The 26689-nt window shown below is 30.9% G+C and overlaps 1 protein-coding gene across 5 annotated transcripts in view; it reads left to right on the top strand.

Annotated features, from left to right (window-relative positions):
- Positions 1–26689, top strand: part of LOC118199880 (extracellular matrix organizing protein FRAS1-like) — a 284180-nt gene that overhangs the window by 251859 nt on the left and 5632 nt on the right. The window contains exons 61-66 of one of the 5 annotated variants that reach the window (XR_015042588.1): positions 13–173; positions 2041–2156; positions 2527–2693; positions 3430–3635; positions 15796–15905; positions 19241–19377. Coding sequence is in view for 3 of the 5 variants with exons in the window: in XM_085821908.1 (XP_085678034.1) it covers positions 13–173; positions 2041–2156; positions 2527–2693; positions 3430–3635; positions 19241–19387 (797 nt within the window). In the remaining 2 variants the exon portion in view is untranslated. Of the gene's footprint in view, positions 1–12; positions 174–2040; positions 2157–2526; positions 2694–3429; positions 3636–15795; positions 15907–19240; positions 19388–26689 lie in introns of those variants that run through there. The other 4 variants (XM_085821908.1, XM_085821909.1, XR_015042590.1 and 1 more) reach the window with 4 other exon arrangements.

Genomic DNA, 26689 nt, shown 5'->3' with positions numbered 1-26689 from the left:
TATCAATTTTAGGCTGTTTTGTTCTGGAGCATCATACTTTGCCAGGGATTAAGAGCCACATTTCTACCCCAGAAAAACTTGGCTTACAGTTTGAATTACAACTATTGTGGAGTGAACAAACGTTTGATGGCCCATTACAATTCTGGAGAGCTACAAGCAATTATAATTTAAAAGTAAAACTTATTTTAAGATAAGATGGTTGTGATTTATGAAATACTCAAAGTATATAACTCACAGTATTAAAAAAATTCATTATATAATTAAATGTATAAATATTTTAATATTATTCGTATGAATATTTTAACATTAAGTGTACAATTAGACGAGTCACATTTTAATATTAGGTACGTGAAATATATTGCAATACTAAATCCCTCTTGAATGCTAGATGGCAAACCAAACTTCTATCATAAAAGGGAAATCAAATAAGGATTTCTTAATTATGACAGGTGGTAGGACATTGATAAGTGAAACTATACAGAAGTTAAACAAACCTTCTGTTTATAAACTTGTAAAAGAAAGAAATAGAAAATCGTGATAAAATTTCGTAAATATATATAACGTAACATAAATAAGGAATGAAGGATTTGATTATACAATTAACTTCAAAGAACAGACTGGATTATTGCTATATTTTACATGGTGAAACTTTCCGCAGATGTTATATAGACCTAACATTATCGTAAGAAAATAATTTTTAAGGCGCAGAACATCTTGAGATAACATTTGCTTTTCATTATGAAAAATTCCTTTTCCTTTTTTGTTTATTTTTGTTTTATACTTAGGAATTGAGTAATTAACTTAATAGCTGGCTTTTTTTAGAGTCAAAATCAACTACGCTCCCTCCCCCCTGATTCCTTTAAATTATATGTTAATGGAGGTTGCACTTACTGAAAAAGTAAAGAAGCATTTTTTGATAAAATATCGAAACAGTCGAAAGTAAATCAATACAAATAAAAATTCAAATCATTTTATCATTTGGAAGTACACAATATTTAAAAAAAGAATTGATAAATCAGTGAGAATTTGAGCAAATCCACTACATTTGACAATGAAGCTCTGCTTTGGAAGGTTCATGAAATTTTAAAATTTCGTCAAACAATTCGCTATTGCCCAGCACCTATATCACGAAGTACGGCATTGGGGACAAAAAAAATCCATTTTTAACTTTGCTTTTTGAATTATTCCTAAACTATTAGAAGCTTTTATTATTATACATTTCTAGATGAATACATTCATATATATTTTTTGATAAAAACTGAAAATTCAAAGTTAAAAGACCTTCCTTATAAGGAGATGCTCGGTCCTTATAAGAGATGCACATAAGATGCGTTTCGTTCGTACAGAACATAGAGACCTTTCTCTAGAAACACTTGTCTGAATTTTAGGTACAGGTTATCCTCCAAGGTTCTCAAATTCAAGTCCTTTCTTGTGTCTTTTGAATGCTGTTGGAGCCATGAATATGTTAATGTCTAGAATAAAGTTACTATTGATTTTGGGGGCCCACCAGCGGCCGAGCGGTAACGTCGCTGAACACTGGTAGTTCGGTCCGAGGTTCGAATCCCGCGAACGGGCTGGCTGCATGGGCGTTTTCGTGGTTTTCCCCATGTGTAACGTGTATACGAGCCAGTTTCCCTTAAAAAGTCCTCCACGAAGGCATCCCTCCCTTAAGGCAGATAGCCCTCGAGTGCTTTGCCATAATCTAATAAACCAAAACAAAAACCAAAACTATTGATTTTGTAATACGCATGGATTACAATTTCTGTAGAAAATCTTATATAATTGATAGAAACGTTGTCTTTGTGTGTGAGAAGTATCATTCGAGGTAGATGGAGACCGATAACTCTCAGAAAAATGTTCTCTTATATTTGGTCATTAAATGTATAATTAATGTAAAATATTTTCTTTGAAGTTTTACTGAATGATATATAAGTTTATTTTCCTTTGAGCTGATGTTTAATTAAAAGTATTAAATAGTATAAAACTAATTTGTCTACAGATGTGGAGGTACTATTTTATATAACATACATTTCTTTATAGGATTACAGTGGCTATTATACTGTGTATTTGATACCCTGCAAAGTTACAACCTCAGAACAGTTTTCTAAACAAAGTAGCTATAAATACATCCCTTGTGTTGCTCAAGCTCCTCAGAAGTAAGACAATACTTTTTTAAATCCTCTGTCTTTCTGAACTTTTAAAACTTTAACAATCTACTTATCATTTTTTGATAACTGGTTATTATTTCATTTTTCTCTTCATCTGCACTTTTCGACTTTCGCTGAAATCATCATTATCTTACTTGTCAAAGTACTACCAGTTTACACCGAAAAGAGAATAATTTCACTGAAAACTGTAGTATCAATGAAGTTATTCTATTTGAAATGTCGTATCAAATAATGTGCGCTGAAAGTTGTTGTATCAATTATAAGTTTTCTCTGATATAATTTTATAGCAAACACGTTTTTTTCTGTTATTCGATGAATAATATATAGACAGGCTATATATTAATTTGTTTCATTTCAGGTTTGAATTACCTCTAGCTTTTCAACAAACTATACGCCCAGAGCCAGTGACTTATGCCTTAGAAACATTTTTTCAACTTTTCAATGATGAAAGTTTATTTCTGTGGAATCCATTTAAGAATACTTCAAATCTGCAATACATAGAATACAAAGGTTCATTCTCTAAAGGTTTGTTAAAACGTTTGTTATTTTTAATATAGGATAAAAATTTGAGTCTTTCTGTGTTTTGCATTTATTTTTAAATTTATTAGCCCAAAAAGGCAATTTGCCCAGAAGGGATATTAATTTCGTTTTGGCATTTTGTGTCGGTTAACTTTTCAAATTGTTGCCAGCAAATATTAGAGTTTGCATTATGTTTAAAGAAATTAAATAACGAAGAATCTGCATGAAAGTGTGTATGTTCCTTGCACAGTGAAAAAACGAAGGTACCTAGATATATCAAATTTTGAATAACCTAGTCCTCCATTCGAATGTGGGCATCTGAAAGCCCAAATTTGGAATTTGTTTTATTACCTATCTAATATTTTGTCAAACATTAAAGAATTTTTATTAAGAAACTCAAAGATTTCAAAGCGAGCAAAGGCAACACTGTACGGGGGAAAAAATATCTCCAGCACGCGAGACTGTGTATCGGAAATTCTAAAGATGTGCTCTTTTAAATATTTTGTGATATTGCTGTTGAACTGAGTTTTACGGTTTAAGTGCGAAGAACATGATATTTAATAAATTCACACACAAAACGTTAAAAAACGACCCTTTGGGCATAATATAAAATCTGAAAGCTTTCAGATTTTTTTTATATTAATTTGTTAATTCTTTTAAATTTCATTTGTATAATCCTTCAAAATTTATCAAAAACTGAAACCATAAATATCTTTAAATATTAATATAATGCATTTTGTAGGGGACGACGTTTATGGACGAGTGTTTTGGAGCCCTGCGCAGCAACTGAAATCTGCTTACCAACTAGTTATTAATGAAGTTATTCTTTGCGCCGGAAAAAATGGGTATATACCTATCTATGATCCCACTGGAAAAATTTACGGAAATGGACCACAATATGGATGCCTTTTACCAAATAAAAATCTAAAGCACAAATTCACTTTACTTGTAAGTCTACCATTTTTTTACCCATAATAAGAATAATATATTGTTACGAATTTCGTATTTAGATAGCTAATGTTAGTAGAATTATAATAAAAATTGTTTTATTTCCCCGAGCAATGCAGCACTAGACGAATTTTAAGAGAAAGCTATGCCGGAAAAAGTGAAAATACAGGAGCACGTGCATTTAACATTGAATAAATGGATATCTCTGTAATTTATATTTAATTTGAATAAATGTAATTGACTACTATGTTAGCTGTAACCGTAATTCTACTCCTTTTTTCTTTCCGAAATCTCGAGAAGCAGAAATTACTAGAAATTTCTCGCAACCGATTGAAAGCTATAAAAAGCCAGACAGCGAACATTCAGCTTATCATTCTACTTGAAGTGTCCTTCTGTGGTATACGAAGTTCTAACAGCCGGGAGAACACAGCATGAACTTTTCATGCTAATCTCGGCATACAGCTGAAGTTGAAGATCTCAGCTCAGTTGTTTAGTTAGCTGCTGTTGTTGCGATTTCAGTGTGAGATCGTATTAGCTTTCTCTTTAAATGCGCTGTGCATTGTGTTCTGTTCATTTCTAGTAGTTTGGAGTATAACTACTGATTATTACTGTTTGATATTGTGAACACTTGTATGACTATCTCTGAGGACATTCAGCAGGACCGGAGCTACACAAATGTGTAATGTCTGAAGCTTCTTTACATTCTAAAACTTTTGTTGCTACTAAATTCTACTGCCCATTGCCTTTCCTAAAATTCTAAAAATTTTGCCACCCGTTCCTGCCCCATCGGTTCTTGCATTCATTTTCTCACATTACACACACTTGCACAAGATTTCTTATCTTAATACGATACATTCCTAATCCCAGGCAGCACGTCTCCAAAAATATACGTATAATTTTGGTGAAATAAGGGTATGGTATTTTTTGCACGTTACTTTTACGAAATTTATACGAATGAAAAAGGCTAAAGTTACTGTTGACTCTTTATCGTTATTTTCCACTCGTTATTTTTACGAAAATTATACGAATCTGAATGTACTAAAAAAAAAACTACCGCCATAATGGTATATTTTATTCGTCACTTTTACGCATATTATACGAATCCGAATGTTCTGAAAGAAACTACTGCCTTTATGGTATATTTCATTCGTCACTTTTACGGATATTATACGAAGTCTAAAAAGATTGAAAATGAAGTTTATTAATTCAAAATATTTAGTGCATTTTTTGCATTTCACTTTGTTTTCCTTTTCCACGAACATGAAAAAAGGGGCATTCATATATGAGGCTAAAATTTTTCTATAAATTTTAACATGTGAGCTAAATCTTTACGTGCATTTTTTTCAAAAAATTATATTTTCTTAATTTAAAGATCTTCAAAATAACTTATTTATTTTCTTATATCAAATTTGTTATTTTTATTCATATCAACACTTACATTAATTTACACAATTTAATTTCTTTTATGAAAATCCTATTACCCATTTAACTGGATTAAGCTGTATATTAAATTTGTGTAGTTACTGAGTTTGGTACAATACTCGCCTTATTTTATTTAGCAAATGTGGGCAATTAAATTGGAATAAGACTAGCAAATTTTTCATTTCGAGGATTAGAATAATAAATAGAGCAGAAGATGCTTGAAAATGTTTAACTTCTTGAACAATAGTTTAATGTAGACCAAAGGATCATTAATTATAATCAAAGATATACTAATATTTTTATTTAATAATAATAATAATAATAACTCTACGAAATTGCAAGCTGAATCCTGATATTTTGCATATATTTCAGTTCCTTTAATCTTTGTTATAAAAATCACATGAGGCTAACTTTTTTTTTAATTTTGTTTAATGTACGGGGAAAATGATATAGCGATTTTAATAATTTTTATATGAGGAAAAAATAAATAAATAATGTAAATAAATAATTATATTATATTTTATATTTTTCCTGAAACATTTAAAGACATTCTTAATATGGAGATCTACAGAATAAGTACAAGGGTCCAGTTAAATGAACTCAAAATTTACATAGTTAATTGTACGCTAACTTATAAAAATTAACCGGATTTACGATTATACACTGAGCATGCGCATACACAGACATTTCTATTTTTCGTAGAAAAATTGAATTATTACCTTAATACAGAGATGCTATGAATATAAATTTATATAATGCAAAAGTAAGTTTATTTCATATGCTAATTTAGAGGCTTTCTTAATATGTTTAATTATAAAGAAAAAAAAAAAAAGCGTTGCAATTCTTGTTCACTGACCAATTGCAAAGCAGACACTCTCTACTTCCGGTTGTGGCGGGATATTTGTGAAGTCAGCAATGGCGGTCGAAAAGAATGGTAAATTCGCAAAGAATACATATTGGCGTTTGTGACTGAATCCATCGATGTTACTAATTATTTTAAGAAAGTAAGTGAATATTTTATATTTTCAGTGTTTAATACTCGTACTTTCTTCACCTATGTAAAATTTTATAAATAGCGTCTGTGTAGGAAATGGGATTTTCCATGTGTTCTTTTGTGTAAGAGCCTAATGATTCATTTTCAGGATTTGGTACTGTTAATGACATAGAATACCAAATCAATAAATTGAAAAAATTTTGCACTAGTCTGTTTCTTACTGTTTGTGTCACTCCTGTTTGTATGTGTCACACCTTTTTATAGTTATATTATTTTTACTCAAACGTTTTAATATTTATCTTAAAGCATACTGTAATTAAGCAGGAAATAGCTTTTAATGGAAAAAGAAAGGCAATTGTTTCTGTTCTGGAAATATTATCTATTTTATGCCAAAAAATAAAGCATGTAACTTTCATTTCTTGGGGATGTTTCCATAACCGGCACTTGGCGAAATTGCGGATTTGTTTACATCGGAAGTGAGGATTTTTGTACTGTGGTCAGAAGCGGCAGCACGATCGCTGCGCTCCGTAAAAAAGTGAAAATTTTTCCTTTCCTCTTGGTGATTATCAATTAAATTTCTTTGAAAAATGTTTATTTTTCCCCTACAAAACCTATATCATTCCAATGAATTTCGGCTCCGATGTTGACGAGAATAAAACAGCGGACAATGTAAGGATATACTCCAAAACCCTGGAATTTTAAGATAAGTACTTTTCTTTCATCTAAACTGAATCAAATTTCTATAAATAAGTGCCTTTAAATCAATAAATCTTAATTTTTCATCAGTTTAAAGCATTAAAAAATACTTGAAATTGCCATTGCTTGTGGCTTCCTTTGTGTATCAACTCGAAACAGACGCCAGCGTTATCAGTTCACGTCTGTCAACACTTACAAAGCCCTTAAGGAATCTCGAGAGAGGGAAAATTTGGGGATGAGAGGGATAATTTGGGCATCGCGCTATTTCCCTTTCGGATCTTCTGGATTCTCTTTTCTTTCTAGATCGCTTGAATATAGTTTCGCCTTTAAATAATATTATACTCACCGATTTTTTCTCATACTGTTCTTTGCTATCTGTTAAATGTCCATATGTAAGGGATGGTTTATTCTTCACCGCCTTAAATGAATTTTTAGAACTATGAGCTTATATAAATAACAGTGTGCCTCATTGTGTTATATTAACATTATTTAACTAGTAATAAATTATGATAGTAAAATAATTAATCTTGTAATAAATTATGATAATTAAATTAATAAATACTGTTTAATTTGTGTTTTTAATACATATACTCAGTAATTTACACACACACACACATATATATATATATATAATGTTGTATGAACTTAAATCCATTTAGTGCGAATACAAGTTATTATTACTTGCGCAATTGCTGCAAAGTTAGTTAATAATAATTTATTTCCTAAACAGTATTGATTAATTGATTATATTATCTCCTAAGTTTAATTAAAGTAGAATTATATATATATATATATGTATTATTTTATTTATTTATTTATTTATTTGGGTGTATGCGGTTGTGGTCTTGTATTGTATATGGTTCTATGTTGTTAACCTGCTGCTGCTTTTTGAAAAATGTATGAAAATGTTGAGAATGAAAGTAGCATAAGTTACTTTGGTTAAATTAATATATACTTTTGTTTGATGACCTTTGTTGATATCTCAGGATGCAAGCGTACATATTACTTTATATTCCATGCTAAATACCTTGATACGAAGCATTTTAACACCGTCAATATTTGTTTTTTTCCCAGTAACACTTCTATTCACCATTACCAAACACACTCACTACACAAACACACCTGTGAGACACTATTTATTGTAAATGAAGACAGTTTCTTCTCCTTTTAACTACACTCATGGACACAATCGTATTTTAGGATATTTTCTACTTCTTTTCCTTTTCTTTCTATAGGCCCTTTTTTTTTTTTTTTTTCTTTCTTTCCCTCTATTATTTTTGGGCCATTTATTTTAAATTTTATTTTGTCCCATCTTTTCTTCCTGGCCTTTTGAACTCGTACAAGATGTACGAAGTTTCTTTTTACTCTCCTCAAATACGAAATTGCCCCTTTTTCTATATACCTTTCCTTCGCACCTATGCTTGATTTTTCGCCCATCGGTGCAGAAAGACTTAGCGGGTGTAAAACAAGACATCTGTCTACTTTGTCTGTCTGACATCGGAAGTGAGCGTACATGCGCCAGAATATGGTAACCCTGATAATTGTTGCAACCCACACAGGGAATTTTCCTGAAGGAGGAAAAGGGAAATTTTCTGTTTACTTTTCGAACATTACGGTAAGAGAAAATAAAGTTTGAAAGTTGCAAATCATTATTAGTTCATATTTTCGCAAAACGTTTATGGGGTTTATTTTTCGAACATTACGGTAAAAGAGGCTAAATCACAGAATAGGCTGCATCAGTCGATGCTGTGTTTACTTCTCTTATGCTTGGACACGCCTTTTTATGACGTAATATTGGTTACGCCTCTTCTTAAAAACAAGTTATAAGTATGCTATAGCTTCGTATTTAAAGAAAACTTAAATTATATTTTAACTGAGTTGAAATGGTAGGTTTATAATGTTCTGCGCGAGATTTTTTAAATTATAAATCTACTTTTGTGTGTTGTGTGGTAGTGTTAGCATTTAATGCAACGAATTATCTCTCACAAATGTATTATTAAGATACCAAACGATCCTTAGCAAAGGATTAAAAATATTGAATGCATGAATTAAAAATTATAACCGTAACTTCTAAAAATACAGAAAAGCATTCTTTTGCTTAAAGAATGTTTTGGTTATTAATGAGTGTGTCTAAATCGGTGCTTACTGCAGAATGGACGAGTATCTGAATCTGCATTTTTTTAATCAGTTGGAGCGAAGAGGCAAAAAGAGCGATATTGAGTGGTGTCTGGAGAAACGTTTGATTGCAATATCGTATAAGTGCCCAATTTGTGGAGCAAATATGAAACTAGTAGAGAGACGGTTTTTAGACGTATAGACGATTTTGAGTGGTGCACAATTCTGAGTTTGTGCAATTCTGGGATGTTTTTTAAGTGAAAATAGATCGATGTGCACATGGGCAAAGCCAATGTGGTGCGCGATCCCGAGTTTGTGCAATTCTGGGATTTTTTAAGTGAAAATAGATCGATGTGTACATGGGCAAAGCCAATGTGTGCGCAATGGCAAGTTTGTGCAATTCTGGGATGTTTTTTGAAGTGAAAATAGATCGATGTGAACATGGGCAAGGCCAGTGTGGTGCGCAGTGCCGAGTTTGTGCAATTCTGGGATGTTTTTTGAAGTGAAAATAGATCGATGTGAACATGGGCAGAGCCAATGTGGTGCGCAATGCCGAGGTTGTGCAATTCTGGAATGTTTTTTGAAGTGAAAATAGATCGATGTGCACATGGGCAAAGCCAATGTGGTGGGCAATGCCGAGGTTGTGCGCGATGCCGAGTTTGTGCAATTCTGGGATGTTTTTTGAAGTGAAAATAGATCGATGTGCACATGGGCAAAGCCAGTGTGGTGCGCAATGCCGGCGTTGTGCAATTCTGGGATGTTTTTTGAAGTGAAAATAGATCGATTGGCACATGCGCAAAGCCAATGTGGTGCGCGATGCCGAGTTTGTGCAATTCTGGGATGCTTTTTTAAGTGAAAATAGATCGATGTGCACATGGGCAAAGCCAATGTGGTGCGCAATGCCGAGTTTCTGCAATTCTGGGATTTTTTAAGTGAAAATAGATCGATGTGTACATGGGCAAAGCCAATGTGTGCGCAATGGCAAGTTTGTGCAATTCTGGGATGTTTTTTGAAGTGAAAATAGATCGATGTGAACATGGGCAAGGCCAGTGTGGTGCGCAGTGCCGAGTTTGTGCAATTCTGGGATGTTTTTTGAAGTGAAAATAGATCGATGGGCACATGCGCAAAGCCAATGTGGTGCGCAATGCCGAGTTTGTGCAATTCTGGGATTTTTTAAGTGAAAATAGATCGATGTGTACATGGACAAAGCCAATGTGTGCGCAATGGCAAGTTTGTGCAATTCTGGGATGTTTTTTGAAGTGAAAATAGATCGATGTGTACATGGGGAAAGCCAATGTGTGCGCAATGGCAAGTTTGTGCAATTCTGGGATGTTTTTTGAAGTGAAAATAGATCGATGTGCACATGGGCAAAGCCAATGTGGTGCGCAATGCCGAGTTTGTGCAACTCTTGGATGTTTTTTTAAGTGAAAATAGATCGATGTGCACATGGTCATAGTCAATGTGTTGCGCAATACTGAGTTCGAGCAATTCTCTGATTTTTCTTTAAGTGAAAATAGATGAATGGGCACATGGACACCGAGTTTGTGGAATTCTTTGATGTTTTCGAGCGAATACTGATCGTTGTGTAGAAGAGAAAATGAGGTTGTGTGTGATGCCGAGCAGTAATGTAACTTTATTTATGTGCAATGTTTAACATATCGTTAGTGTATTTTAAATTTGTATTGTTGTTTTAATTGTGAATTATATTTAAGACGTCATTTTTCATTTAAATTGTATTTTTAATTTTTTGGCTTTGATATGTTTATAACGCTTTCCGACTTACGACATATATCGATAGCCCGACGATCTACTCAACAGTAGCAAAATTGTTAACTTTAACTCTTGAAGTAACGTTTACCTCATATTTTAATAAGTAGTGTTTGCTATCGTAATTGCACTTGATAATATGAGTTCATTGATAATACAGTGTCTCACAAAAGTGATGCGACACTTGTGCTTTACAAAAGAAAACTGTAGTAAAATTAATTAAAAGAACATATAAAAATTTTTGTGGGTGTGTTTCATACTTAAATTTAGTAACAATTATTACATAACATACATTTTTTCAAAACATTAAAATATTAATTTAATAAAAACACAGTTGTTTAGAACAGAGCAAAAAATGGCTCACATAAGTGATGGGACATTTACTTTTCCATCAAATATTTATCCAAAAATTTTACTTTTTAAAAGGTTTTAATATTTAGTTGGATTTCCTTTTACTTTTAAAACATGATTTAATCTTCTTGGGATGGATTCGACTAATTTTTTTGTGATTTCTGGAGTGATTTTACCCCGTTTTTCTTGAAGCACCGATTTTAGTTGTTGTTTTGAAGAAATGGTGTGTTTGCGAATTCTTGGTTTCAATTCTTGCCAAATATTCTCTATGGGATTTAAGTCTGGAGATTGTGATGGTGTTTTTATTATTTCAGGACAGTTATACAGCAGCCAGAGTCTAACGTTCAAAGCACTGTGCTTGGGGTCATTGTCTTGGTAGAATTTAAAATCGTCATGAAGGTTCAATTTTCGTGCTGAAGATTTCAAATTTTGATTTAAAATGTCAATATACTTGTACTGATCCATTATACTGTCAATAAAAACAAGAGTACCAACTCCAGCGGACGACATACACCCCCATACCATAATTCCTCCTCCACCATGTTTTACTGTTGGCACCAAGTTCTGTTTGCGAAATTCTTTCCTGGGTTTTCTTCATACCAAGATTCTACCGTCAGAACCAAATATATTAAATTTACTCTCATCAGTAAACATAACTTCATTCCAGTAATCAGAATTCTTATTTATGTTGGATTTTGCGAAAGCCAGTCTGAGTTTTCTATTCTTTTCACTTAAGAAGAATTTTTTCCTGGCTGCTCTACCGTGATATCCAGCAGATCGAATTACTCTTCTAATAATCTCAGGATTAACAATTACTCCATATAATGCTTGTAAATCAGCAGCAACTTTAGGAGCACTCATTCTTGGATTTTTTTAATATTTTGAACAATAATTCGCTTTATTCCATTGGATAGCTTTGATGGTCGGCCAGGTCTTCTTTTATCCTGAATCATATGATTCTTTTTATACCGTTTAATGATATTGAAAACTGTTGAATGACTCATGTTAACTGTTTCAGCAGTTTCTCTGATAGATTTTTCACGTTTAATATGCAAATTAATAACTAATTTTCGAATTTCAGGCAAAGTTTCTTTTCGTTTAGCATTCATGGCTGCACAGAGCTAAAAAACACAAAAATTACAAAACAAACTCGAGAGAAAGACTGCAGACGATTTTATAAATTGTTGCTAATTGCTTTTGAGTAAAAATAAAAAACCCCAAAAATATTTTTATTGTAGTACGTAGTAGTATCTAATGGTGTCCCATCACTTATGTGAACCATTTTTTGCTCCTTTCTAAACAATTGTATTTTTATTAAATTATTATTTTCATATTTTGAGAAAATGTATGTTATGTAATAATTGTTACTAAATTTAAGTATGAAACACACGCACAAAAAATTTTTACATGTTTCTTTAATTTATTTTATTATAGTTTCCTTTTGTAAAGCACAAGTGTCCCATCACTTTTTTGAGACACTGTATGTGTGTGCGTGCGCATGTGAAGCATTGCTTAGTGTTCCAAGTTTGTAGTATTTATTTTATTATATTATTTTCTTTCATTCTGAGAAATTAGATTTTTTTATTTATTAATGCGTAGAATTCTAGCATGCCTACACAGAATGTGGCGTGATTTAGGAATTTTAGAAACTGATATGAAAGCTGTGTAATGATGTTCATATGCAATAAAAAATATTCTTCTTTTTTTATTAATGTAAAGTTTAAAATTTTTAGAAATAATGAAAATTGTCTAATTATTGGTGTGTAAGGAATTATGTCGTTACGTAGCAAGAAGGTAATTTGAAAAAATGATAAAATTGAAACGTTCCACAATATAAATTTAAATTTTAAAAAAAAATATTTTATTTGTATAAATAAAAAAATTAATAAAATAATAATAATAATTTAATTAAAATCTTTGAAAATATTGAAGCTCTACAAGTATTAGAGACTGCGACGTTGTTTATCGTTTTAATAATTGGTAGAATTCGCTCACTGTATCATGGTAATTTTAAATATAAACAATTTATTATACTTATTATCAGTATCGCCTAAGGTTAAATGTTATAAACGTAAATTAAAAGTACAGAATTGATATTAATTTAAAATAATAAACAATTTATTATTGTTATTTTTAAGAGAACATAGAAAGTACACGTAGTGTAAATGCGAGACTGCATTGTGACGTCATAAGCTTAGTCCCACCCATTTATTGACGTCACGCAGCTCCTCCTACTGAACTTTGTTGATGCAGCCTATTCTGCGCTATTACCTTTGGGAGTTAAAAAATGCAGCAAATTATTATTACAGTCAAAAGTCTTTAATCCGGACTCGTCGGGACTTCGGCGATTCCGGATTATCGATTTCTCCGGATTATAGATCATCAGTTTAAATCTGGTAAGATGGCATGCAGAAATTATAAAATTAAAAATATGAAACCGTAATTTATAAAATAATGAGCAATTATGATCTAAAGGGTATCAAAATTTACCAAAAAAGAAGCCTAATATTTATTTGTTTACTTTATTAAACATTTCTTTCAACGCGCGGATGCGTAAAGCATACCTTACGCATAGCCGAAATTAGAAAATTGCAACCAGAAAACTATTTGATTTGTATTCGTGATATTTATAATGACGAGGAATTTGATTTAAATCATATCAAAGACGGAGTACATCGAAATTAAATACTACATTTAGTAAGGAATTATAAGCCGAATAAAATAAAAACATCTGCCCTGAAGATAACGATAGTGTTGACAAATCAACTTCCAGTTCATTGCGCGCCGCGACGTCCCCCCCCCAGCGCAGAGCAGCGTGAAATTGATAAACAGATTTCGGAACGGTTAGATAAACAAAGAATATGCCTTTATCCATTTTTTGTAGCAATTCGTTTTTTGTTTGATGGACATCGAAACATACTTTCGTTTTGTAGATCCTTTGGAAGTTCCAGCATCGGAAATTCTATTTGACATAATCGAAAGTTCAAGCTTACTTTCAGAAAATTGCTCTTACAGTCTGCAAAAAATAATAAGCCGGATCCAATTCGAAGATTAAGGAACAACGCAATCATCAACATAACTGAAATAGATAATTAGATAATTTTAGCTTATACCGTCCGTTATATATTAAACGCGCACGCGAAAACGTATTCTGCACTTGCGCAGACACATATGCGCAGTCGAAAATGTCTTGCGCGCACGAGTAAAACGCCTGTGCGCATGCGCAGAAAGATTTTAGCTTTGAGGTCCGGATTATAGATCATTCCGGATTATGGGTGTCCGAATTAACGACTTTTGACTGTATTAACATAACAAAAAGTTCCTTTTTTAGGTATTATATATGTTATAAATATTGCTATTGCCATGAAGACAAACTGGGCAATGGACTAATTTAATTATGTATTCTTACATATATAGCTATGCACATTTAATTTTTCTCAATAAAAGTAATTAAGCTATCCTTATTATTTTTATATGTCTATACATTTTTTAACTCTGCACATAGCTACTCAGAAAGAAAGATATATGGGTAGGATATAAGAAGATAAAAATTATTAATCTTCCCTTCAAAGTCAAATGGATATAGCTGTAATATATGATTTCAAAAAAAGTAAATCATTAGAATATTAAGCTGAAAATATAAGTCTGAAGGAAAGAGATTTTTCTTAAATTCAAACTGTGCACAAAACATTTCAGATGCATTCAAACTCTGAACTGGAACATGTTAATTTACAGTTGTGGAACTAATATGAAAATAATATTGTTGACAGTATAGTAGTGTACCACCAAAGAATTTATGCTGGGAGAAAAAGCAAAGCTTCGATGACACCACAAAGCCAAATGATAAATGGCTTAATTTTTACTCTTTTTATGCATAAAATGTCATAGTTGTTAGTATCTCATTAAAATGTATTTTCTAATAATATAATGATTTGCAAATGATGGAAATTTACTTGTCATTAAAACATTTTGTTCTAAACATGCTTCAGCTTATCAAAGAAGTTAAAGCTATTCCAACCTATCCCCCATATTAAAGTTTTTTTTGATTGAATCAGGTTCATGTCTAATGCATCAAAAATATAAATAAACCTTCTTTAGTATTTGTCAAACATCAGTTCTCATGGCCTTAAATTGGATGCAAGATTTATTTCACAAAGTTATGTAGTGTTTTCCCGAAAAATAATTTAATTTCTTATTTTTGAATTTAGTTTTATAAATTTGCTTTAATATATAATCTTTAACTCAAAGATATTGTGCTGTTAAAACAGGAAATTTTATGCGATAGAAACAAAGGTACTTTGTTCATTTTATTTTATATATACTGAATTTTCATGTACTTGTAATTACTGAAATATATCCTTTCATGAATAATAAGTAAGTCCTAAGTCCTTTCATGAATGCATTTCTTTTTTGTTTGTTTGATTTTGTTGTTTTAAAAGATCTGCCATAGTTAAAGAAAGAAAATAAAGTAAGAATGCATTACTTTCAGTTTTGAATAAATTTATTACTATTTACTGCAGCTTCGGGTTTCTCTAAACATAATTTTCGAAGTCAAAACTTGATAGTCATGTTGATTATTAGACTTGCATGAAAAAATTTATTGAAAAGTTAGTATTTGATCTAAAATACCGTAAATTATTTGAATTATATTTTACTAAATCATGTATTTTGATATAACTAGATAGTTAAAAAAATGAAAATTGTAAATGTGCAGAAATGCTTATATAAAACCAAGAAATTGTTTATATTTTTGTTGCTTTTTCCCTTGTAAATTATATATATATATATATATATATATATATATATATATTACAGTCTGGGGAGTCGGCGCCCTGCTGAATTGTAGTAAATGAGACGTCCAATCTACTAGACCATCAAAGACGCAGATTTGGATTTTCTATTTCATAGTTATTGAAATCATAATGGTATATTTGTTTAAATTAGTACTGTTTATGAATGTGATAAAAATAAATTCTGATAAGCTAAGAAATGATTTATTTTCTATTAATTATGAACTGTAAATAATGTAGCCAGTTTTCTTCATAGTATTTACTAAACATTTTTTTTTTTTTTTTTAAAGGGAGGTAGTCTTATTTATACAATTCTTGCATAGTAAGATACCAAGAAATAAAAAATTTCAGGAATTTTCACTCGGTATATCTTGATGTGTAAAATCATATTGTTCAATGCCAGGAAAGTAATTTTATTGATCTAACATCTGCATAAATCAAACTTTTTTAAGAATGATTACAGTTTCTAAGCTAACTTAAAATTTTCAGATTTAGAAAATATATGTTTAATGTAGCATTAGTTTTCCATGGAATAGAAAAGGTTTTAAAAATGTAAGATCTTGACTACTGCGCATATGCGTGTGCGCAAGTGCAGAATACGTTTTTGCCTGCGCGTTTAATGTATAACGGACGGTGTAAGCTAAAATTATCTAATTATCTATTTCAGTTAATGTTAATGATTGCGTTGTTCCTTAATCTTCGAATTGGATCCCGCTTATTATTTTTTGCAGACTGTAAGAGCAATTTTATAAAAGTAAACTTGAACTTTCGATTATGTCAAATAGAATTTCCGATGCTGGAACTTCCAAAGGATCTACAAAACGAAAGTATGTTTCGATGTCCAACAAACAAAAAGTGGAATTGCTGCAAAAAATGGATAAAGACATGAAGAATGTGACAGAGAGGTTAGTGAAAACGAAAAAATTTCGATTGACAAGTTAGTCGGTATTCTCGGCACAGCAATTAACGGGACTTGAACAGCGGGACTTTGTAACTGAACAAGAAATTATGTCTGTTTATAGAATTAAAGAGAAAGTATTATCACATAAAATGAAGCAACTTAAACAACTTATATTGAAAGAAATGTTTAATAAAGTAAACAAATAAATATTAAGCTTTTTTTTTTTTCTTTTTTTTGTTGTTGTAAATTTTGATACCCTTTAGATCATAATTGTTCTTTATTTCATAAAGTACGGTTTCATATTTTTAATTTTAGAATTTCTGCATGCTATCTTACGAGATTTAAACTGATGATCTATAATCCGGAAAAATCGATAATCCGTAATCGCCAAAGTCCGGATTAACGACTTTTGACTGTATAAGATTTTAAACTGAGAAAGACAACAATAATAGATTACAATACATTGCAAGATTGACTGATAAATGTAAAATTTTTACATATCATAATTATGTCTGTAATTAAAACAGAAGTTACTCGATTAACTTACATGCAAATTAATATTTTCTTTAACATGTTTTGGATAAACTTAATTTTAATAAATAAATATGTATATATTTGTGTATTACCTGAAGATATGAATGCAATATTTGTGACATTAAACATTCATCTTCAAGGAAAATAAGTCAACTTCGTAACTATTGGAAAAGGTAAGTTTTCTACAATTTCCTGGTCTATATTTAACAATTGTAAAATTTAGCACACTCATTCAAATAATCTAAATGTATGATGTTTACTGAATTTGTTAATTAACTATATTGTACTTTATATAGAAATTAACGTTGGTATTCCCCCGTATTTTACGGTACAAAAACTTATATATTTGGTAATAATTGACCTAAATCTTCCCTATGTTTTCTTTGCATATGCGAATGACTTTGGTAAAAATTTAGTTCGATGTCTTCTCCTCTTTACTGTGTATAAGTGCACATTTTTGGTAAAAAATTTGCATAAATCTCTAATTACCTATTTACTGCATTTTTCCTAAAATGTGCTTAATTTAATCTCATATGTTTTATATAAATCTATGCAAAAATATTTTGCATATTATGATTAAAAGATAAAATTTTAATTTGATATCAAATTTTTACATATCCACCTTTCAGGTATGTACAGCAATATGGAATATATATAACTGGAAAATTTAAATGCAAAAAAATTAATTTTTATTCAAAAATTACATAACACTTAAAGGCTGAAAATCACTTTTAATATTTCATTTCAAAGTGACTACAAAATATGCAATAAATTTTGTAAACCTGAGTTCTATGTTTTAAATCAATTAATGCTATTGTTCATTTAAATGGCATAAGAAAATGTCCTTCGGAAAAGCAAATAATTTATTTAAAGTGTTATTTAGTAATAATGAATTTAGTAACTAAATTTAAATTTACGAAATGAATTTAGTAAACAAAAGTGTAAATGAATGATAGCATTAATTGATTTAAAACATAGAATTCATGTTTACGAAATTTATTGCATATTTTGTAGTCGCTTTGAAATGAAATATTAAAAGTGATTTTCAGCCTTTAAGTCTTATGTAATTTTTGAATAGAATTTTTTTTTTCATTTACTAGTGCATTTAAATTTTCCAGTTATATATATTCCATATTGCTGTACATAACTAAAAGGCAGATATGTAAGAATTTGATATAAAAATGACATTTTACCTTTTAATCATAGCAGGCAGAAAGTTTTTGCATAGATTTATATAAAAAATATGAGATTAAAATAAGTACATTTTACGGAAAAGGTAACTGGAGATTTATGCAAATTTTTTACCAAAAAATGTGCATTTATACACAGTAAAGTGGAGAAGACATTGGATTAAATTTTTACCAGTCATTCGCATATGCAAAGAAAACATAGGGAAGATTTAGGTCAATTACTATCAAATATATACGTTTTTGTACCGTAAAATACGAGAAATATATACGTTAATTTCTATCAAATATATACATTTTTGTACCATAAAATACGAGGAATATCTACCTTAATTTTTACCTAATATATACGTTTATATACAGTAAAAAATCAGGGAAATTTGCGTAAATTTTTACTAAATATATACGCATACGTGAAGCAAAGAATTGAGATTTATGTATATGCGATAAATATACGTAAATTTTTACTAAATATATACGTAAATCCCTGAAATTTATGTATATTATACGTAAAAGTTGCGAATGAACAGCAGTCCCTCGCGTAAATATACGTAAATAAATAGTAATTGCCACTGGACACTTTTTATGATATTTTTACGTTCAACTTGAATGTTTTTTATACGAAAGGCCATTCGTAAATTGCACATATTTTTCTCGTGCAATTTACGAATGCATGCTGCCTGGGATATTATTCCTTAAGCTTCTCTAATTTCGTACTTTAAAATCTACTACCTTGTTCTACAGTTACCCAAATACTGCTTAAACATTCATGTGATAGAATAATGTAATTTTTATTAAGCCTAATTATTCACATAAGAAATTACAACTTACACATGTCTTATTTCTAGGACAAAAATAATCCAGATGCTACAGATACAGAATTTCAAGGAATCCCTTTTAATGCCAGATTTATTGACGATTTACCAGAATTTTCTTCCTTAGCTACTATTCCAGGAGTGGACGGTTTCATATTCAAAGTAGATCCACTTTATGAAGTAAGACTCTTTTCTAATGATAGTTATTTAAAATATTTTTTTTTTATTATTGAAAATTCCTTTATAACATAAATGGTGCAGAAAATGTCTTTCAACAATATTCTGAGCTAATAATCAAATTAAACAGGAATAAGTCATTAGGCTTCTACTAGAGTAGTATGCAACAATTCCTGATTTCATTAATGGATAAAATTAACACAAGCACTACATATCACTAGCTCAAACTTACCGAACTAATTGTACAGGATAAACATTAACAGTATATTTATGTTCAATCTATTATATTTACCAGGCACCTTACAAGGTGTGATCCATATCAATATTTTGTTAAATATATTTCCAATGGTGGGCACATGCCATTATAGGCGTTGGCCACTACTAAGGCCGGAAGTGGTGGTCACTTTATTATGGAAACACCTAATAAGTGGGCCACCGTTGCCTTCTGTGAAGAAGAAGACAATTTACATCCAAGCCTTCTCCGGGATTTATACCCGGGCCTTCGGTGCGGCATCCAGAGTCTCTAACCATTTTCCCATCTGGGCCGCATATCATTAAAAAATAGAATTTAGTGTTGTGGCAGTACTATTACTCAGGCCTACAAGTATTCAATTTAAAATAGCAAACTAATACAGGGGCGTAGCCAGGGGGTGCCTGGGCGCCCGGGCACCCTCCCACTTCATCACAATCTATACTTAAAGTTCTACTTAATTTTCAAAAGATAAGACTTTTAAAATATTGCTTTCCAGCCTTCCAAAAACATTCATGTGATTAAGAAAGAATGAACGGAAAGTCTACGATTTTCCATAAGAATAAGAATATAAGATCAGGAAAAGTCATCCTTCCTCACCAAACAAGCGGCGGGAAAATATTTCGAAGGTTAGGTGACACTTTCAAGTCGTAAAGCTTTTGTTCTTTTACAGTTTTGAATAGCCTCCGTATCCGGTCCCACTTTCCCTCTAGCTATCAAGCTTAATGTCACTAAAGAAGGAAAAGCCCTTTCGTTTCGGACCAACTAAGCATCTAAAAGCGTAATGTTTTAAAGAAAATAAGTATTTAAAAAAAAAAAATAAAAAATAAGTTGGGGTATTTAATTTTGAGATTTGCTACTTATTATCTAAATATAATATAATAATATATAAAGATTGCACAAACAACGGAAGGAAACACAGTAAAAAATTTTTGAGTGATTATTTTTACATTAATTTTCGAAATTCACGTAAGTCAATAAATATAGCAAAAATATTAAACTTTTTTTGGAATAATGTAGAGAGCATGTTTATTATCATCCCAAAGGGGCAAATTACCCAGATGAGCTATTAATTTCGTTTTGGCATTTTGCGATGATTCAATATAAACGGAGTTTCACTCTCCAAATTTTTGCCACCAAATGTTAGAGCCCTGCATTATATTTAAAGAAATTAAATAATGAAAAATCTGAATGTATGTATGCATGTTTGTCACATTGTGAGAAAACAACGGTACCTAGAGACATCAAATTTTGAATAACATAGTCTTTCACTCGAATATGGGCATCTGAAAGCCCAAATTCAGAGTTTAGAATTTGTTTTTTTAGTATCTATTTCATATTTTTTAAAACTTGAACGAATTTTCGATTAACAAACTCATCCATTTCAAAATTTCAAAGCAAGCAATGGCAACATTGTAAAAAAAAAAAAAAAAAAAAAAAAAAAAAACTTTTTTTTATCTCCAGAGCGCGAGACTGTGTATCGGAAATTCGAAAGATATCCTGTTTTTAATTTATTTTGTGATATTGCTGTTGAATTGAATTTTATGGTTTAAGTGCGAATAACATGATATTTAATAAATAAAGGTAACGCACAATACGTTAAAAAAACGCCCCTTTGAGCGTAGTATAAAATCTGAAAGATTTCAGATTTATTTATTTATTTTATGTGCATCTGTGTTTGAAACAGATAATCAGAAAATTACCAATTAAAAGGAAGTATAAAACAAGAGAATTTAAATAGAATAAAAAAATTTTTAAAAAAGGAAACATAGCCAATTAGTAGGCAAAATGTATAAGATTGCTGAACAGTGCTAGTTCGACATAGGTTAGAATATCAGGGAACGAGCTTTTATGGTTTTTCTTGTGTATGAGGTAAATACAATCCAATTTCCCTTAGAAAGACCTCCACAAATGGGACGGCATCCCTTCCCATAGACAGATAACCTTTGAATGTTTTTCCGTACTGATTTAAACAAACAGTAGCAAACGTATATGAAATACTAATTATAATGATAAAAATTTGATGTAATTGTAAGATTATATACATCGTCGACATCAATCCGAAACCACGAATCAACAACAACATCCCTTTCCGAGGGAAATACTAGTTTTATTTGCATGGGCTTTATTTTGCAAAAATCGATGCTCTACACTAGGGTTTAACATTTTCAGTTCAGACCCCTTTTAATCACTGAGATTTCTTCGCGACCCCACGGACTCCATAATATTTACAAAAATTTTTTTGGGACCCCATAATTATTGCGAAAATCCAACACACGTGTGAGTGAAACTGTCAGTTTTTTCACTTGTACTATACTATTGCAGTTTTAGGTCATTAATTTTAAGACATAGAACAATGTGAAAATTTTAAATAAGTAACAGACGAAATGACAGCGTCACGTGTAAAGCAAGGAAAATGAACGTTAATATTATAAAAAGAATGCGTCGAAACGTTTTCATTTTTCTCTTTGTCTGTATTGTCTTATCTTTATCTATCTTCATATACATTGTGTAAAAATATTTGGTAATTGTAAAATTATTATAATAAGTTAAAGAAATATCAAAACTGCTAAAATTTTTGGCGATACCCTGCTGCAGGTCCAGCGATCCCCTTAGGGGGTCGCGACCCAAAGTTTAAGAAATCCTGTTAGTTCTAACATGTTTATCAAATACAAATACATTTTATTTTTGATCATAATACAAAACAGAAAAATAACATTAAAAAATTCAATATTAATAATGTTGTCCTCAGAAGGAAATGCGAAAATATTGTTAATTTTTTTCTGGTTCATTTACGTCATATAATTAGATTTATGGCCTAAAATTTTAAAATGATAGTTATTCATTTTAAAATTCTACATTGTGGAACATCGATTTTTGCAAAACTCTTAAAACTGGTTTTTTGCAGTTTTAAAGCTTCTGTTCCTTTTTAAGCAAAAATGTAAACATCTATAAATTACACAAAATGTAGGCACATATTCTTTACTCTCTCTGTTTAAGAACAAAGGCATGTCGACGAACAGAACCGAGGAATTTTACTAAATTGCAGGAATCGCTATTAGGAGGTCCAATCAGCCCTTGGGAATAAAGTACGAGGGATCTGACCAATTTCTCATGAGAAAGTGAAAAGTAACGAATCAGATCTAAACTACGTAATAGATATAATTGTACTAAATAAAATAAATTTTTAATGCATTAAAAATTCATGCAGTATATGCTATTGTGTATTTAAATGTATTTATCTAAACTGAAAATTTTGGTAAGTGGTAAAATTTTTCAGTTTTTAATTACCTGCGGTTATGAATTGAACGAAACATTAGTTTCATTTAAAATAATCTTAATTTTATTTAACTACACCATTCAAAGATATCATACAGATAGTTAATGCTTATGCTTCCAAGTTTAGCAGCTAGAAGAAATAATTTTCATAACAAAATTATTTCTTTCTTTAATGTATGATATTGAAGAGGGAAAGTTATTTTAATTATTATTTGAAGTTTTCTTCGAAGAGCAACACTAATCACAAAGGAGTGAAAATATTAAAATTTGCTAATAATGTCTCAACTTCACCGATTTTATAGACCTCTAAAAGGAAAATGTCTTATACTTATCCGTACGCTGGGACAGAATCCTTGCTTTTGTATCCAAGAAATGAACTGTTGAATATCTTATGCTCTATTAAAAATTCTAAGAAATGTGAGAATCATCGATTTAGTGAGAGAAAAAGTACACAGGCCTCTTTCTAACTTTTTACATTGAAGAATCAACTTTAAATAAGTTAACCTTTTCTCCTTCTGTCAGATAAAAAGACCGAGTCACTATGTAATTTGTCTTATTGCTTATGAAATTACAAAAACATTTTAATGCTAATTATCTAAAGTGTTATTGAAGCTTTCATAAAATTCAAATCCATAAACTAATAAACTCAGAATTAAAATACAAGTTTAAAAATAATTTTATACTTAAATGATAATCCCAATGACATAAATTAATAAAAAATAACAGAAGGCCCATGCGTACCAGCATTTTTATCAAAGCTTGCTTGATATCATTCAAGCCCTAGGGCACATTGTGTGCTCAACTAAACCAGATGCTTATGACCATAATCAATGGAGTGCGCAATGTAAGCGAGACGCTATGGTTCTGCTGAATTTAATCATTTCATCTGCTTTCGTCATACATAACAGCATACCATTATCTATCTCATTTAGAAGGAATTAAACTTCAGAGACAACCTGTTGATATTGTGAAAGCCTATAACAAGGTCTAGGAAATAACTGAGTTTTATATTTCTTAGTGTGAAAATGTAGAAAAGAGTTTTGAAAGTATGTTTGATCATGATGGGCAAATGTGTAAAAAATTAGATATAAAGCTTAAACTGCCACGCATCATTCGAAAGAAAAATCTATCAATATAATGCTTATTGTGATTCTGTGTTTAAGTATTATAAAACTATTTTAGTAATCCCTCTACTTAACCATCTCATTTTTCAAGTTAAAGAAAATACTGCATCATCCTTGTTTTGCATACAACCATCAGTTTGCGCTGATCGTGTAAATGAAATAGCTATAAATAAGTTGAAGGTGATATATAAAGATGATTTACCCCTCTCTAAACTTTTAAACGAAGACACGAAATGTTGGCGACGGCATTTTATGTCTATTATTAAAGCAAAACGCCCACCAGCGGCCGAGCGGTAAAGTCGCTGAACACTGGTAGTTCGGTCCGAGGTTCGAATCCCGCGAACTGCATGGGTGTTTTCATAGTTTTCCCCATGTGTAACGTGTATACGAGCCAGTTTTCCTTAGAAATTTCTCCACGAAGGCATTCCTTCCCTTAGGCAGATAGCCCTCGACGCTTTGCCGTAATTAAATAACCTAACCTAAAGCAAAGCTTCCAGGGACACCAATTTTGGCTTTAAAAGCTTCGAGTAAAATCATTTTACCAAATACTGATGTGCTTTTGCACATAGCAGCTACACTGCCGATAATATCTTGCGAATATGAACGTTCCGCAAGTGCTTTGAAAAGGTTAAAAAATTATAATAGAGCTACTATGACGGAAGAACGCAGAAATAATTCTTTAGCATTATAATGAACATTAATTACACCAAAGAAATATCAATTGACAAAATTACTGATATATTTGACAGTTTACAACCATGGAAAATAGAATTCGGGAATATTTTAAATGCCGAACCAAAATGAAAGGACAGAACAATGTTAGCCTCTAAAAAAAAAAAAAAAATTTTTTTTAATTATTTCCAATTTAATTTTATGTCCAAAATAAATAATGCATTTACAACTTTTATGTATTAAATTCAATATCTTTATTATATACAACATAAATATGGATTATATATATTTGTTTATCTTTATAATTGTATTATGAAACCAAAGTAAAATGAATTTAAAAATTCTTTTAATATTTTAGTAATAATCTTTAATTAATTTAAAAACAAAAATATTAAGTTTTTAATATATTTGTAAGGTTATAAATATGATAATTAAATGCAATATATCCATAATTATGTTACATAATTTTATTATTAATAAAATTCATAATATAATTATTATTTATATTAAGATAACTGCCATTAACATAATACTACATTGGTCACGAAATAACTCCTATATACTTAAAGATGCTGTAATAGGTAAAACAGTCGTAACCACAGGCTTAGTAACGGGCACCCCCCCCCCCGTAATTTGAGCTGGCTACGCCCACGTAATAGGAGGAAAAACGATAAAAGTACCACACAGCCAGTCCATTTCACAGCTTGTACTCAACTCAGGATGTAACTTATCATTATTTTTAACAGTTATGAAGCATCTTTGGTCTGACTGTTTAACATAGGCTACATAACAACAAACCTGCTAAATACAAAAGGTCCGTAATTTCCATTTTGTATCCTAAATGATTACGGAAGAATGAAAGCAAGATTCATTATGGTGACAAATATAGATATGACCAAAATTAAAGTTGGAACTAATACAGAGTATATTTAAATAAGAATGTCATAAGAAAAATATAAAACAAAAAATTCAATTTTTAGATATGTTACCGGCCAAGTTTGAAATCCGGCATTCGATAGAATGCCTAGGCATTGTATATAATTCATAAAACTAGTCGGCAATGTATGAAACGATCCATATTTCACATGTTTCCTAGGCATTCTATAGAATGCCAAATGACAAACCGGAAAAGTATGAAATACACTTCCGATTGAACCGAAACTACTTACCAGAAGTCAGTAAATGAGGTAAAAAGGCCAAAATGACTACTAAGAAGGACTAGAAGAGAAACACGCTAATGTGACAATCAAAATCGTAAAAGCAACCTTGTATTTAGCATAGGTATAATGAAACAATCGATTTCGAGGGCAGCTAAAGGTCCCTCCTCATCAGTAGAAATAAAAAAAAAAGGAGTCACAGAAACACTTGGTCCTTATCAGCACTGCACGTGGTTATAACTAGATTTTTAATCAGAGTTGCACTGGCTGCCTACTTTTACTGAACCAGGCTATCTGATCAAGCATAAAGGACAAGAAAAAATTAGCGAAGTTAAAATAGGGAGCGAGGGGCAAATGCACCTTACGCACAAAATCTGAACTTCAAATAATGGAAAGCAACCACTGAACGGATTTTTCTTCTTTCTAAGTATTTCTTTCTCCTGAAGAGGAGGGACCTTTAGCTGCCCTCGAAATCGATTGAGTGTTTCATTATACCTACGCTAAATACAAGGTTGTTTTTACGATTTTGATTACTAAGAAGGAACCACGGGGCTACTGACTGCTAGGATGTGAATCTGACTGAATTGCTAAGATGTGAGGTTTGTGAAAAACAAAAGTACATTCATTTATCCTATTAAAGAAAATGTCAGTACTATACAGTGTTACGTAACGGATGCTGAGTTAGTTTCCGTAATTTCATGAAAACTCATTTGAGTACTGCACACGGACGACGTGAAAGAATTTTTAATCAAATACAAAAAAGTTACACGTAATGATATTGAACTGTACAACTACCTTTGTGAGACCTGCCAAAAAAACAGAA

The sequence above is a fragment of the Stegodyphus dumicola genome, chromosome 8 (genome assembly GCF_044657685.1).
Source record: "Stegodyphus dumicola isolate Sdum_Otavi_A_Nest chromosome 8, ASM4465768v1".
Taxonomy (NCBI): domain Eukaryota; kingdom Metazoa; phylum Arthropoda; class Arachnida; order Araneae; family Eresidae; genus Stegodyphus; species Stegodyphus dumicola.
The sequence above is the reverse complement of the archived record's forward strand: the minus strand, read 5'-3'. Positions and strand labels throughout refer to the sequence as shown.